This window comes from Pocillopora damicornis, chromosome 1, assembly GCF_964200805.1.
Source record: "Pocillopora damicornis chromosome 1, jaPocDami1.2, whole genome shotgun sequence".
NCBI classification, from domain to species: Eukaryota; Metazoa; Cnidaria; class Anthozoa; order Scleractinia; family Pocilloporidae; genus Pocillopora; species Pocillopora damicornis.
The window spans coordinates 3,741,800-3,757,004 of NC_142670.1; the positions used below are offsets into that span (position 1 = coordinate 3,741,800).

Sequence of the window (15,205 nt, forward strand, 5' to 3'; positions counted from 1 at the left end):
ACTTACATTCGAAAAAATACGAAAACGGAATAATAAAGCATGTTTGTTACAGAAAATTTTTGGTCTCAGCCAATGCTTGAAAGTCATAAATTGATCGGTAAATATGTTTGTGCTTTTTATCTATTGTTTGCATAAACGGTTTTATATGGTCGTCCACGTTCTATTACTTTATTTATTCAAATTTCAAAATCTTCATCGAAAAACCACAAGGGCCTCCTTGGCTCTTACGAGCTAGTTTTTATCCAAAGCTTAGGGTAGAAGGCTGGGATTTTGGGTGGTCACATGGTTTTCAGGTGGATCAATCGTCGCCAACACTAATGGAAAGCCGATGAAGGGAATAAGGGAGGAGGAGAGGGGGTGGGGGGCCCATAAGAATATGCAACCCCCCACCCCCTCCTCTATTTTGCAGCTATGAATAGTGGTAACAAAACATTAAGAAATGAGAAGTTTGTCATAAATGTGGCTCACATGAATAGCTGGGTTAGATACTGCTTTGTAGAACGTCGAACTCAGCCAGGTCTGATTACGCAGGTCAGTGCTGTTGGGGAGTTTTCATTACGTTTATGACCAAAACAATATCCCCGCACACTGTTAAAATTCCCGTATCATAAGAGGAGATACTGTAACAGTTGGAAAGATACATTTTTTTTGTGAGTAGACATCTCACGTAATTCACACATTTCGTATGCGCACATGGAAAACGACGATGAAGACATTAATATTTAGCCTATTCCCCTTAAATAATGAGTTGTGAGCCCTTGGGGACTGTTCCGACATTTCATTCAAAAACCTCGCTGCTTACGTCGCGAATTTTCCTTTGGATTCAATGCATGGAATTCGCACCTATCTGGCAAAAGGTCGACGAGTGCACCCTGGTTAAGGGGGTGGAGCACTTGTTCCAGAGATTTTTCTGTTCAGATAAGCCCTTTATGATTGGTTTCTTGTCCTACCTTTACTAAAAACAAGGTAGATAAAGGAATTGTAATTTGATTATCATCATTGGTGCAAACATTTCTTTCTCTGAGAATTGCTACAAGTTAGCACTGTTGCTGCTTTTGTTGGTATTTTAACATGTCAAATTAAAACCACGAGAATATAAAACGTATTTATTGCTCATTTATTAACAATGAAAGGCTTTCATCAATATTATTTCAAATTTCTTCCTGTCTTGGATGCTAGCTAAACCTTCTTAACACAACTGTATCCAGTGCTCTTTTATTCGACAAGGAGGAGACCTTAAATCATGAATACGTGAGATTTTCTCTTATTACTTTTCGGATCAATACAAAGCTGTCAGAGCCTTCTGAAGCTGATTATTTATATCTGCTCTAAGATTTTCTTAACGAATTTAATTTAAGATATGCATAAATCTAAGCTAAGGAAAAACACTACGGTGACGACTCAGATCTCGGAGATTTCAAGGCCGCTTTCATGGTTATTGCGAGGCTGGACATTGATTTTCCTTGGCAATATCACGTTGATGATTTCATTTACTTGCGAAGCTCATTTACTGCCTCTTATTTAATCTGCTGCTAGGGTGGCACCAGTGATCCTCCTTTTGAAGCGAGATCTAATCTGCATTAATAAGTTGATATCAAAACGATCTCAATAATTGTACAACTCCATGTGCTTCGCACATATAAAACCAACGAATTTAATTCCTTATTTCAAAGCGGAAGGCCTGCCTGGTAAAAATCTGAGAAAAAATCTAAAGCTTACAAAGAGACTTCAAAATAATCTTGAACAACATACCTCTGAGTTTTTCACGCAGTGAAGGAGGAATATTAAGAAGCCCTGTGAAATCACAATGTGGGAAATCACATTAACGCCTTTAGTAGATTCAAAGCGCTTTCATTCAACCCCCCAACCCTAAACCTCTTAGTATTGAATGTTGCTGGGCGGCAAAAATGTCCGAACCTTTACTGTTATTAATCACAAGTTCTCTACTCTGTCTCTGTATTACACAAAGTTTACCACTTAGAAAACTTTAAAAGAAGGGGTAGTACAACTCCTTGCCTTCACGCGGTACTTTTCACACATTTCAGGAGTATCTAGAGGAATATAATTAGATCAAGAAAACTTTTATCATCTCAGGTATTCGATTGTGAAGCCGTTAGTGTTTTCTTGTCATGTCCTAAATGGACTCCGTTTCAATAAGCAAAACTTTGACCACTGGTAAAAAATAACTAAATGTTTTGTTATATTGAGGTTTCCTTTTACCCCAGAAAACTGATTTTCTCTTTTTCTCATAATTGTAAAGAGGGTCGTTGTTGTTATGGACAAATCTTACAATCATGATCTGTTTTTCCCTTTTTTTCCTTTTTCAAACCTTTAATTCCCATGAGTGACTAAGACAGAATTTCTCCTTACAATATCAATACAAATCAAGAAGACAAGTGATGAGAACCAAGAAAAGTATTAATTAGGGGATTATAAGCTGATCCAATACCAAATTCTCACAAGTAAAATCAGAAGAATTGCATAGCAGACAGTGAGGAGAATTACTAATAATATCTTGGACGTTAAAGGGTTGAAACCGTTTACTAAATAATGTTGTAACTGTTATAAGTTCATCAGCCACGTAGGGTGAGTTTTTTTCAAGTATGTATTAATGGGATAATGTGAAAGTTATTTTTGTGTCAGGAGAGACGAATTCATAATAGATATTTGGGCCGGGTGAGCTTGTACCCTGAGATTAGATGCGCTCTGAGCACTGACTTTTACCTTTGTCAAGATTCATACTTAAAACAGAAATATCTCAATCAGAGTTAAATCCACCAATCGCTCTTTTACGTTGGTTCCGTATGAGCACGGACTTCATTCACTAAAAGCTGTGTTCAGTTTACCTGAGTGGAGTTGAAAATTGTGAAAATGTAGGCAAACGCTTTGTGCATGGGCGACAGAAGACCAAATAGCCACGTGATCCCTAGCAAAGGAACCATCAACACGCATGCCCTGACACCAAGTCTATAGAATCACGGAAAAATAATAAAATCAAGATAATTTCCTTTTATTATTGTTGTGAGTTGGCATTATTTGTATAAGACAGCAAAGTAAGTGGATAATGACTTATATGGATCTACCACTTGCACTATTAAAATACTTACCTCATTTGTTCACTGATTTTGTCTTTTGCATGCTGCATGTTTTTCATCTCCTTGATAACTCGTACCAGTATCAGCGTGTTTAACTGGAAGCAAAACAAAACAGAATGAAACAAAAACAATTTAACTATACAAAGGAAAGAGAAGTTTGCACTTGAGCTAAGTTCTCCTATCGGCCTTATTGGATGTTCTTTAAAAGTTTAACCCTTCCCCCCTCATCATTCCATTCGCCAAACAACACAAAACAACAACCCGGGAGAGACTCGAATCAGGACCCAACCTGAAAATCTTGCGTGGTAACCGCTGATGGCATCTCCCGAAATAAAGGCCACCTCAAGCAAAATGTGTATTTCGTACATATTTTATATTTCGTTGAAAACTATTGAACAGAGTCAACGAGGTTAAAAAAAAGCGGCAAGCGAAAGAAATGCTCACGATGCAATGATAACTAAAGGCAAAGTGTGAAAGAGGGAAACGAAAAAAATATAAGAATTCAACTTACCAACTCGATCAGTACAACGAATACAACAAATATCCAGATCATGCCATTAGAGGATGACATCCAGCATCTGAATAAAAATCAAGTATCCGAAACTTTTAATACATTATCAGTTAATTAATTATTTTTTGCGAATGCATGTACGCAGTACCCTCCATGTCAGGTTTGATGACAAGTAATACAAAAGAACAAAGAAATAACAAAACAACAACAACAGCAGCATCAAACCAATCAATTAAACCAAAAAACAATAACAATAACAATAACAAAAACAACAGACAAAAACGAACAAACAAAGCCAAGAAAAATACAACATTAAATGAGGATTCGCGAAAGGGAAATCACACGAGAAAAAAAATCGTTTTCTTCTTACAAATTTGCACTGATATAGCTTTTAATCCCCGTTCCGGTTCCTGCTGCAATGCCCAACGACATGGAAACAACGACGGCGGGTAGACCTGTGGATTCGAAATTCGAAATGAGAACAGAGTCAAATGATAATGATGTCTAAGACGATGATCCTGTTCGCAATGTTCATGGTAAGTCATGTTTTACTTTTCCAAAGATTATCAAAGAGAGAATGGGTTTTTAATTCATAGTTACCCCATGAAAATCCATGTGAAACCTTCATCTTATCGTCGATGTTGTAAACTTTTACAACAAACAGGTAGAGATAAACTCCCTCGATCAACATCCAGCAGAAAGCGGCCATTAGGAAATATTGCACAAAAGCTGCTACTGTAACACAGGCAGACTACAGAGGAATAAAAACGTTGAGTTAAGATTTGCATCAATGTCATTAAGATTTGACAAAGAAGATTCTTCTCTTCTCGTTTGATACAATATCTCACCTTGTTCTCGACAGCACCACTTCCAGTTAGGAAGATAATTTGACCTGCACCAAGTGAAGCGACTAGACTCACTCGAATCTGAGATAAAGGTCCACTCATGTCTCTGATCAAAAATAAACAACCGATTTTATTCTAAATCAGTTCCATCCTCGTTTATACAAAGCCTGGTTATATTTTTTATTCGACTTGGCTGCTTAAATGAATCTAAACTTTACACATTTAAACTGATATAATTTCTTGTTGGTCTATATTCTGAGCTTGCTTTGGAATTCTTGGGTGGAACTATATCATGTACTTACGTAAGAACAGCATAACTGATGATCGTTAAAGAGATTCCAACCAGAGAGAAAGACAAGCCCACATATGTAAGAATTTCCAGCGCTTTTTCGTCAGTCTTAAGAATGAATAGAAAAACGGCGATTCAATATTAGTAACGGAAGAGGGCTACACACCATCTACCTGGATTGTGGACATGTAGGAAAAAGTGCCACGTCAATGCTGTCTAGTCTTAGTTCCTTCTGAAATCAATGCATGTGTTAGCAATATTCCTACCTTAGTTAAAACGTAACTGCTGGTTCCTCTGTCAAACTGCATAAGAACTGCAAAGTGAGTCAAATGATTGCAGCTGCACTCGGTGTGAGATTCGTTCCTCGATGTTAGGAGGCACCCTTGTCCTGACCAACTAGAATGACAGCAGAAAACAGTCAGAAGAGCAGTATTTAGATTCCAAATGAACAAAACAACTGCCAGCTGCCAGCTTTATAGACCGCTGAGCATGCGGAAGCTGAGAAGGAGGAAAAGGAGTAAGAGGTGACAATGTGATGTACCAGTGCACAAAAGCAAAGTTCTTTAGCAAATTGATAATTTGACGTGAACGATGTCATCAATTCATCCAGAGCTGTTTACCTGTTTTTTGAAGTATTCCAAAACACGCAGCTTCTCTTCGGTGCATCCTAAAACCGTAAAGTACCGTTATTATAACGTAGGACAGCGACTAGCTGGCTGATGAGGAGGTGGGAGTGCTCTAGCCGGAATTTTTCAGACCCCTCCTTATCACTTTGGATACATGTAAAGAATTGTTTACCAGATTTCTAGTCTAGTTCCTCTCGCTTTAAAGAAACTCCTTAAAAAAGAAATAGGATCTTGACGTGATACGATGATGATATTAATAACAATAACAATAGAAATTATAATAATAGAGATAATAGTAACGATGATGATAATAATATTAATGATAATAATGATAATAATAATACTATTAATAATAATAACATTAATAACAATATTAATAATAATATTATTAAGAAGAAGAAGAAACAAATTAAATCAAATCAAAACACAAGATAAAGTTACGAATTTTCTTTCTTAATAAATTGTAACTTACCACTAGGTTTTTAAATTTCAATGTAACATTCTTCCTGAAAGTGTTGTTCCTCGACCATATCGTTGCAGACAAGATATTACTGTTGAATTCCCAAAAGACAAATAAACAAGAAAAAAAGAACAGAAAAAAGAAAAAGAATCAAACAAACAAACAGACCGACAAAAGACAAAAAGATAAATTAATAAAAAGATAGCAAAACAGGATTAACACGAAAGAAACTAAAAAAAAAACGAGAAATTCAAATTTAGGTCGAGTAAATTTTTCTTATTAAAATGCCCTATGTAGGTTATTAGCGCACCAAAACAGATTTATTTGAGATGAAATATACTCTATGCAATACTAAGTTTTAGCAAACCTGATTTTAGTGACAGGAGCAGAGTCGATCTGGCCTGTTAGGAATACTTCATGGAGATCTTTGTAAATGACACAAAGTACAACTAATCCTAAGATGTAATGATGGAAACGATTTCCTAATTTGATAATGCTACGAGAATATCGAGAAAAAAAGACAAGTTGTCACAGTTTAAAAATCCTGCGAGTTTATTAATGTGTTTCATTGGCATGCCCAACTTGTAATAAGAATGAAATATTTCGACCAAAGGACACATAAACAAGTAAAAGAAAACCAAAACAACTGGATTAAGATATTAGCGATTCAGTTTGAATGTTCGTTATAAATTGAAACCCAGCCCCCCTTTGACCAATAACACTGATAATCGATGAAATGATTTGAATAATACGGCAAAAATATATTATTTTCTATGCTTTAAAAAAAAAAAGAGTAAAGATTAGCTTTCTAACCGTTATCCAAGCCTGTAACAAGGACACTGACGTAGTTTTCTCCTTTATCATCCTCAAGTTCTACTCTCGTCTCATTTTCGTGGAAAATCTTCCTGACCAAAATATCTAATTGCAAAACAGCGACTTATATTAAGTGAGGGCCAAAATAAATGCAGATGCTTTCATAGTAGTCACAAGTTATCGTCCTCAAAAGTTTTAGTAAATGCGAGTAGTTTGCATGGATCATCAGTCAAAGGAGCGTTCTCCATTCAATTGTCAGATAAAGTGCTGGTGATCATTTTTAAATAAAAAAAAAATCACTGCGATGAATTCAAATGATTTCTTATTTTTATTTTCTCAATTTATTCATTCATTCCATTCATTTTTTTTTCACTCTTTTATGACCTATTCATAACTATGACGATATTGAAGAACATATGTAAAATAAAAAGAATTCTTGGAATTGGAGATAACTGACGAGCGATAAGACTTTGCTGTTATAAAACAGCAAAAAAGAGGTAGAAGACATTTCATGTGTCGCGAAAATGAGTCGATGAAGGGTTGCTGCAGGCAAAGTTTTCCCCCAGAACGTCGAAAAAGTTGTAGTGTTGGCAAATTTTTCTAAAATCTGCCACGAATGATGTATGTATTCATCCTGAACTCTGAAATAGGAATCATAAAAACTTCCAAATCAGCTTTTAAGATCTACTTACCAGCATGTTCACCACGGATGTCAATCTTAGGTACGGTTTGATTAAGGTGATTTTGAGCATAATTCCCAATGAACTCCTCCAAATCAGTAACAGTGAGGAAAGCGCGTTCCATATTTTCCTTAGTTACTTTATTTACAGAAGAGTTGGTCACTTCTTTTAGGATGTTGTTAACAACTCTCTGGACTGGGAACTGAGAAGGAATTAATAAATTCATGGGTTTCACAGTCTGTAGAAAATTGAGCGTTCTTTAACCAAAGCGCCAGCAATAAGTTAAGTGGAGCTTAATTTCCCGACCTCTTGATCGAACTCCTCTATTTACACCTCATTACCAGGGGTTTCTAGGTATGGAACAACCGATTAAAACATTGGAAATGACAGAGGGAATACAAATAGCATAAGAAATACTGATAGCATAAGAAAGAACGTACTCGTGATTACATTTCGAGCTTTGCATGATTCGCGCGAAAGTCGAACTTATATCGATAACTGTGCGGACTCGGGTTGGGGGGGGGGGATTTGTTTACCTCTAAAGGGTAGAATTAAAGGACCAATAACTATAGAAAAGTCAAATACACCTACCTCGCTTGATGGTGTTAGCTTAATGGCAGGAAAATTCAGTGTCCGACACTGTTTCACTTTGATTCTGCCCAAATACGACGAGTCGGTTGTATTTGTCAATATAATAGAAAACGGCATGCGAGCTTTTTCATTTTCTCTGCACCCCCACATTTTAAAACAGTGATCTCTCCAGGAAGACGTCTGACTGAACAAAGAGGCCAACTGCCTACACCAAGATCTGCAACAGGTTTTGTCAATAGACGTGGGTGTCTCATTGCCACATTCCATCCTATGCCAGTACTGACGCATTTTATCAAGATGTTGCTGACAGTCCGAGCAGTTCAGCTCTGAGGGTGCGAGTGTATCATTAGGGTAGGAGCAATGTCCATCTGCGTTAGATACGTGAACATAAATCAGAGACATTTATAATTGTAAATGCTGTTCCTCGTTCATACACATATCGTTAATATATATTTTTAAATTTATTTATTCCACTTGTATATTATTTCCTTATATTCTTTTTCGCTTGATTCTTTATCCTTTATCTGCTCGAATACAATCCCAGTTGCGTTTCCAACCTGGTGAGGATCGCATCGCAGTTTCTGTTTAAGTTTGCGTGTGTCTGTGATTTTTTGTTTGTTTGTTTTTGTTTTGTTTTTTTTTAATCAGTTTCCACTTTTCATTTCCACTCGTTGAACAGAGTAGTTAGTTGGTATCGAGAGTTTGTATAGAAAAGCCAAAAAAAGAAAAAGATCGTAAGGATGTTTAGAACCTTTAGTTCTTTCTCTGAATTTTTTTAGTTGTTTAGGATGGGCCCCGCTTTGATTTTGATGTTACCTTCTAAATTTTGTAGGCCAAAACCCCCGCTTTGTTTGCTCTCCCTCCTCTTTTGGACAATTACAGGCAATAACATATCAGTAATCAGTAAGGGTCGCCTTCTATTATTTATTGAGCAACAGATAATACATTGTTTAATCTTTTTGTTTAAAAAAGCATATAATTTTTAACTTTTTGATAATTTTGAATAGGATTTACTGTGATATTTTTATAAATTTAATTTATTCATATTTTATTACCAGTGGGATCTTTTTAATTATTTTAATATTGTGAATTGTAAAGCGCTTTGGTCAATTAGTGGAGTTAGCGCTATATAAATTGTGTTAAATTAAAATTAAATTAATAATCTTTGACGGCAGAGGTTAGCAAGGTGAACAACGTAGAACATTTACAGTTTTCGTTAATTCCTTTTTTCTTCCCGCAAATACAATACATACCTTGTGCTGAAGTTGGCATGGTCATACCAGCTGTAACAAAACCAAAAAGAAATGATTCCTCAATTCACAGCCATTCCGAAACAAGGGGTGAGGGGTAGGGAAGGCGGGGGGGGGAGGGGTTAGGGTAATCAATAGCAAGACAAGCACTTAGATGAAAAAGATACCTAATGGAAACGTGGAACTTCCTAGTCAACCATATAGGGGCAGCTGCGGGTAAAATCAATCGTATTACACTTAACGCCTTCCAAGGGTCGTGCTTTACCACCCATAAAGGAAGGATTCGTAGAAGGAGAAGCGTTATGCATCCTAAAAACAAATCCGACACCCTCCGCGTGTAGTAATAACGTGCAGAGTTTCAAAATATGCTTAAAGAGGGGAATTGAAGATACTTGACGAAGATGTAGAGAAATATATGCCAGGCCTAGTAGAGAAGGGCCATCAAAAAGAAAGAAAATGACATACGGAAAAACTATTACTATTTATGGCGCAATATCTTCCGGTAAGAACATACTGATGGGAAAATGGCACCTCATTCAAAATCAACGCACTGAATCACATCGCAAAGGAAAGTCATTATAATATATGATAGAGGCAGAAGTTAAAAATGGCTTGCGAATGCCCGGAGTCCTGGAGGCTCGCCGGGCGTCAATACTTTTTAACTCGTCATTTGCTTCTTGTGATCTACACCCCGCGCGAGGTGTAGGTCGAAATAACTCCTCGAGGAAATTGCGAGAAACCACTAAACTAACTGCCTAGAGTAAACAACTCATAATTTCAGAAGACTGCCACAACCATTTAAGACCTTAATATATCCAAATCGCTCTGATGCAGTTGGATGAGAGACCACAACGAAAATTTCACGAATTTAGATAGCATAGAAAATAGCGGAATAAGCGCGAAATGTTTGTGGTCGACAAGGATCTTTTAAAACGATCATGAAGGGAGAGTTTAACTAGTCAAAGAAATTGTGCCAAGTTTGAATCCTCATGCTAAAAAAAAAAATTTTCTGTAATAAACAGGAGCATCTCTAGCAAGGGACACAAGGTGTAATCTTCAGAGATTGCCTCTCGCTCAATAATTAAAAGAGAATGTAACAGTGTTTTCCTAAGCTTTACCCAGTAAAGTACGAGAAGCTAAAGAGGCCTCGATAACCTATAAGGACTTGTGATACATATTTTCCACGATAATTCAGTGTTCCTGTTATGTAATCTATACCGGAACATCTGTAAAGTTTTTCTTGAGAGCCTTATTGCTCAGAAAAAAAGAAAAACAAAAAACAAAAAAAAAACCTAGCCCATGAAAGAGCACAGTTCTCGCAACTTATTACTACAGCGACTGATATATTTGAAACAGTTGAGATCAATGTCTGTTTTCTGGCCTAATTATTGCTTGAAAGGCTTCTGTTGTGGGAGAGCGCTTGAGGCGATAGAACGGTCAGGAAAATACATCTGCTTAAATAGAGATCATCGTTGCATTAATATTGTCTCCTCGCTCTAAAAAGCGACCACGTTTACTGTAAGGAAGGAAATTAATTTAAAACGGTGGTGTTCAAAGTCCGCATGGAAAAGAAAAATAAGTCAGAGTAAATCAAAAACGTTTGGCCAAGAATTTTTAAGAACGGGGGTAAATTTACCCGTTGTGTTCCGGTTTCGATAGTTCTGTCCACCTATATTGCATCTTGTTTAAATTTCGTTTTAACCAAAGCTATGAGATGACAAACGGAACCACCTGAACAAATTTAAAGGCTCTCTTCTTCAGATTTTTTTTCACCTCCTTCTTTTTATTTTTTCTTACCAGACTTCACGCCAATCAATCGCGTTAGTATGAACACCAAGAAATTCGGAAAACATTCTGCGGTATTATCAGGGAGAAAACATTACAGGAAGCTAGTTAAACTGCTTGACTACGACGAATTGGTTTCAATAAGTACTTACCAAAAATGATTAGTAGTCTATGCAAAAGCATTTCATTGAAAGGCTCCGTCCAGATGAAAGGACTCCTCTTTGACATTCAAGTATCTAAAATAACCGATGACAAATTTGCCTCGCGAAGAGCTCTTATTCAGACTGCTTCACTTATGGCCCTACGCAGCGAAGTAAAATTGTTTGATGCAAATCTCACTTAGCGCGGATTGAGACTATAAACTGTTTAAGTGCGAATCTTTTCCCCTTATGGCCTTAAAGGAACTTAACTTTTAGCTCGTAGATTCATTATAACATCTCCGATGGTATATTGTCATAATTACGCATATAAACAAGTGGATGATGGGTAGATCAATATGCCCGTACACAGGTGGCGAAGGCTTTATAAAAAGATAGGGTTTTCCATAATATAGCATTTCATTAAGATGCAATATTATTTTCAGTTTTCTCATGCAAATCAAACTAGAATTTGTGCTTGTGATTGTCGGGTATCAGGCTATTAATCAAACAGAAAACAATATATACGCGGTACAGAAAAGATACCTAACATTCTAATTCTACCATTCTGTGTTTTGTTTCAGTTGAAAGCTGACAGGGTCTTTATATCAATGCCTTGAGGTAGTATGATTGAAATTGCAACTGAGATGCCAAACGCTCGTCATGCAAACACACAGTGTTTAGTGGAGGATTAATTTACTTGCCGTTGTCAGCTAACGGCAGCGGAGGCAAAATATGTAGTGCAGTAGATAATAACAACTGCTCTGTCACTTTCTCGATTGAAAAAGCATTAGGCTCTTTGTCTCTAGAGATAACAACTTATTTCCTTCCCCTATTATTGTTTTGTTTTGTTTAGCCTTTTTTTCGTGGCTTTTCTGTAAGAGTTCTGTTTTCATATCGTATTGTATAATTAGTTGCCGGATTCCCAACTTGCAATGTCTACTGCTGTACTACGAAATTATAATTTCAGTTGTCACTTTTTGCACAACGTAACATTTTGGAAACTACATGGAGCTTTTGTTCGATACTTTTTTAATTATTTTGCTGTCACTCAGTGGCTTAACTTTTATTTTTCTCGGCGCAGCAATGGCTGTGGAATCCTCATTTACTTCCGGGGGCACTACGGTTGTTCGTTTTGTGCAAGTCCATCATCCATCGCTGGGAAAATGGCCTGAATCCTTCTTCTCAAACGAGCTCTTATCTGTAAATTGCAATTCAAATTAGCCACACTATCACATTCAAGGAGTTTGTGAGTAGTCGTATTCTTTTTGTCATCGATTTTGTATTGTTCTATGATATCAATGGAATTTCAGTAAAAGCCAATTTTCACAAGCCATATCGAAACTTGAGCTTATTCAGTTATCTGGAGCTACTGTGGACAGGTACCGTTATAAAATGTAAAAAATGTCCTATAACTTGTTCCTTTTTCTCTCTGTAGTAAATTTTATCAACAAAAACCTTACATTCTGACTCTTCATCTGGAATACGTCCTTTCTTCTTTCTTCCTTTACCCCCATCCTCAGACACGGGAATTTGTTTGAAAGCTGTGCTCCTGCGCACTTATGGATTTACATACCCCACAGAATATGTGAATACACTAAAAATTTTGGTCCTATAGTGCTTCCGTTTGTCATGCTGCTTTTGCTTTCCAGCTAGTCCAGATCTAAGCACAAGCCTCGTTAACTAGGACTTTATTTCTTTGATGTAATATCGAAATTAAATTGAACTTCCTGGTCTCCACTGTAACTGCAAAAATCGATATAATACCGGATCTTGAGATGTAATTTTAAGCGATTAATCACTGACCTCACTGTTCCTCACGCAATGAAGAAGAAAGATCAAGAAACCCTGTTGAATTATAGAGAAGTGAGAGGTTTTGTCAAATTATGACGATGGGGATTTGATTATGATTTTCACAAGACTTACACAGTTTTTAAACCACTGAGCTGGCAGAGTAATGAGGTCAACATAACACCATCACAAGATTACCGGGACTGTACATCTGTCAGAAATATTAAGTCTTTTGATCTCCACAGACATTTATCTACTCCTCACCTGTGTAGAGTTGAAGATTGTGAAGATGTAAGCGAAAGGTTTGTGTTATGGTGCCAATAACCCAAATAACCACGAGATCCCTTACAGAGGAATTATAACCACGCATGCCTCCACACCAAGTCTGAAAAAAAAAAAACAACAACAACAACAACAACAAAGGAACAAAAACAAAACAAGAGATTAGTATTGCTGTTTAGTAATTGTTGATGATGACACACTATAAGGTAGCAATTTTATCAAGATGATGACTTGCTGTTATTGTTTTGGACTTCAGATTTAACCTTAGAAGATTTATGATTAAAAAAATGTTGGATCCTAGATTGATGTTTCAAGAAAGGAGCAGATTCCAAGACCCAGTATTTCGGAAACCAAATTTTCTTTTATGGAACACAATATATGGTATTTCTGACGAATGAGTCTGCGAAAAAGGCAGAAATAGATATTTTGTCGGCACGAGATACGACAAGGCCTGGGCCTTAGGCCCGAGCATCATGGGTAATGATGCAGTGGTATATAAGGGAAAGTATAGCACGTGATGTCCATCTAGGCCTCAGAACCAACCGTTCACCTCTGGCTGATGACAAATTTAGTGGCCTCTTGGAGCAGACCGTTTCTTAGATCAAACGGTCGAACGAAGAATCGGCGGAAAGTCAGATGAAGGAGACCAAGCGCCTCAAATTCAACGAGTCTCTTAAGAAAAACAAAGTGACTAGAGGAGCGCTACAACTCAGGTGTAGTTCTTTCCTTTGTTAATATCGAAGCTAGTAGTTTGCCTTCGCAATCGGAATTAGGCAGTGCCATTGACTCGGATGCTAGCGTTGCTGCTTGTGCTGATTCTTTCTTGTTAGATTCCTTCGGATTCAGGCTCTCTTGCAGTTGATTTGACCTATTCTTCTGTGCGTGGAGGGCTTAGAAAATTTCTGGATTTTTGACGTACTTTGGAAGTTTCGCAATTTGTCCTAAATGTTATTATGCAGGGTTACAAAATTCCCTTCCTCCAACTTCAAACACCTTTTGTTAAGAGAGACAATACTTCTGCTCGTGAGAATAGTGATTTTTGTTTCGCAAGCTGTCAGCGATTTACTTTGCTTGGACCTAATTGCATAACTTGCTTGTAAGCCCGATATCATTAACCCACTTTCAGTTTTCTACCGGTAGTTCGGGAAAGCAAAGGCTCGTTTTGAATCTTTGACATGTCAACCAGTTAATATACGAACAGAAGTTCAAATGTGAAGATCTGGGCGGCGTTAGGCAGTTGTTTTGATCGTAATTATTACTTGTTTAAATTTGACCTTCAGTCTAGTTATCACCACATTGAAATTTTCCCAGACCACAGAAAATTTCTCGCTTTTTCTTGGGATTTTGGGAACGGGGTTTCAAGATATTTTCAGTTCTGAAAATTTTCAGAGCTCATAGAGCCTCTGTGCTTCCTTTCGGGTTTTCTTCAGCCCCGTATGTTTTCACATCGATTTTTAAGCCATTACAGAAATCGTGGAGGAGCCAGGGCATCCCGATAGCTCATTTCCTCGACGATGGTTTAGGAGGGGGAACAGATTTTGTTTCTGCTAAAGTTAACAGTTTAGTCGTCCATTCAGATTTGCTCAAGTCTGGATTTGTTCCTAATGAGGAAAAGTCCCTTTGGGAGCCTCTCCTAGTTATCACCTGGTTGGGTGTGATTCTCGACACTATTGATGAGACTATACAAGCAACCGACGAACGTATTGAAAAGTTAAACGCTGCCCTTGTTGAGCTACTGTCTTGTCAACCTCCCTGAAAGTGCACGTGAAGGGAGTCGCCATTGTAACAGGTCAAATAATTTCCCTCTCTCCTTGTGTGGGTTCCTTCGCCCGTATTATGACTAGATTTCTTTTCTTGGTCGTGAATTCGGCGCGCTCTCGGGAAAGCGAAGTTTTTCTCTCAGACGACTCTCTTTCAGAAATCAGTTTCTGGAAGAACAACTTGGTATTCTTCAATAGCAAGGTTTGTTCGTCGGTCCAGTCCCTTCCGGTCAGGGTCACCTTTTCAGATGCCCCCAATTCGGCTTGTGGTGCTTTCGTAAAAGAATCAA

The 15,205-nt window shown here is 37.4% G+C and overlaps 2 protein-coding genes across 2 annotated transcripts in view; one reads left to right on the forward strand and one right to left on the reverse strand.

Moving 5' to 3' along the window:
• The window catches only part of LOC149051380 (adhesion G protein-coupled receptor E3-like), a 494,984-nt gene that overhangs the window by 33,373 nt on the left and 446,406 nt on the right, over positions 1-15,205 (forward strand). The window lies entirely within an intron of this gene.
• On the reverse strand, positions 1,522-11,402 carry LOC149051384 (adhesion G protein-coupled receptor G2-like). Its single transcript, XM_089214185.1, has 16 exons — positions 11,098-11,402; positions 9,164-9,193; positions 7,911-8,278; positions 7,332-7,521; positions 6,640-6,744; positions 6,194-6,281; positions 5,007-5,136; positions 4,754-4,848; positions 4,455-4,557; positions 4,207-4,357; positions 3,977-4,061; positions 3,607-3,673; positions 3,108-3,190; positions 2,847-2,967; positions 1,753-1,794; positions 1,522-1,575 (listed from the first exon to the last, which is right to left on the reverse strand). Exons 1-16 carry the CDS (start codon positions 11,171-11,173, stop codon positions 1,522-1,524), a joined length of 1,788 nt encoding a protein of 595 aa, XP_089070311.1. The 5' UTR covers positions 11,174-11,402.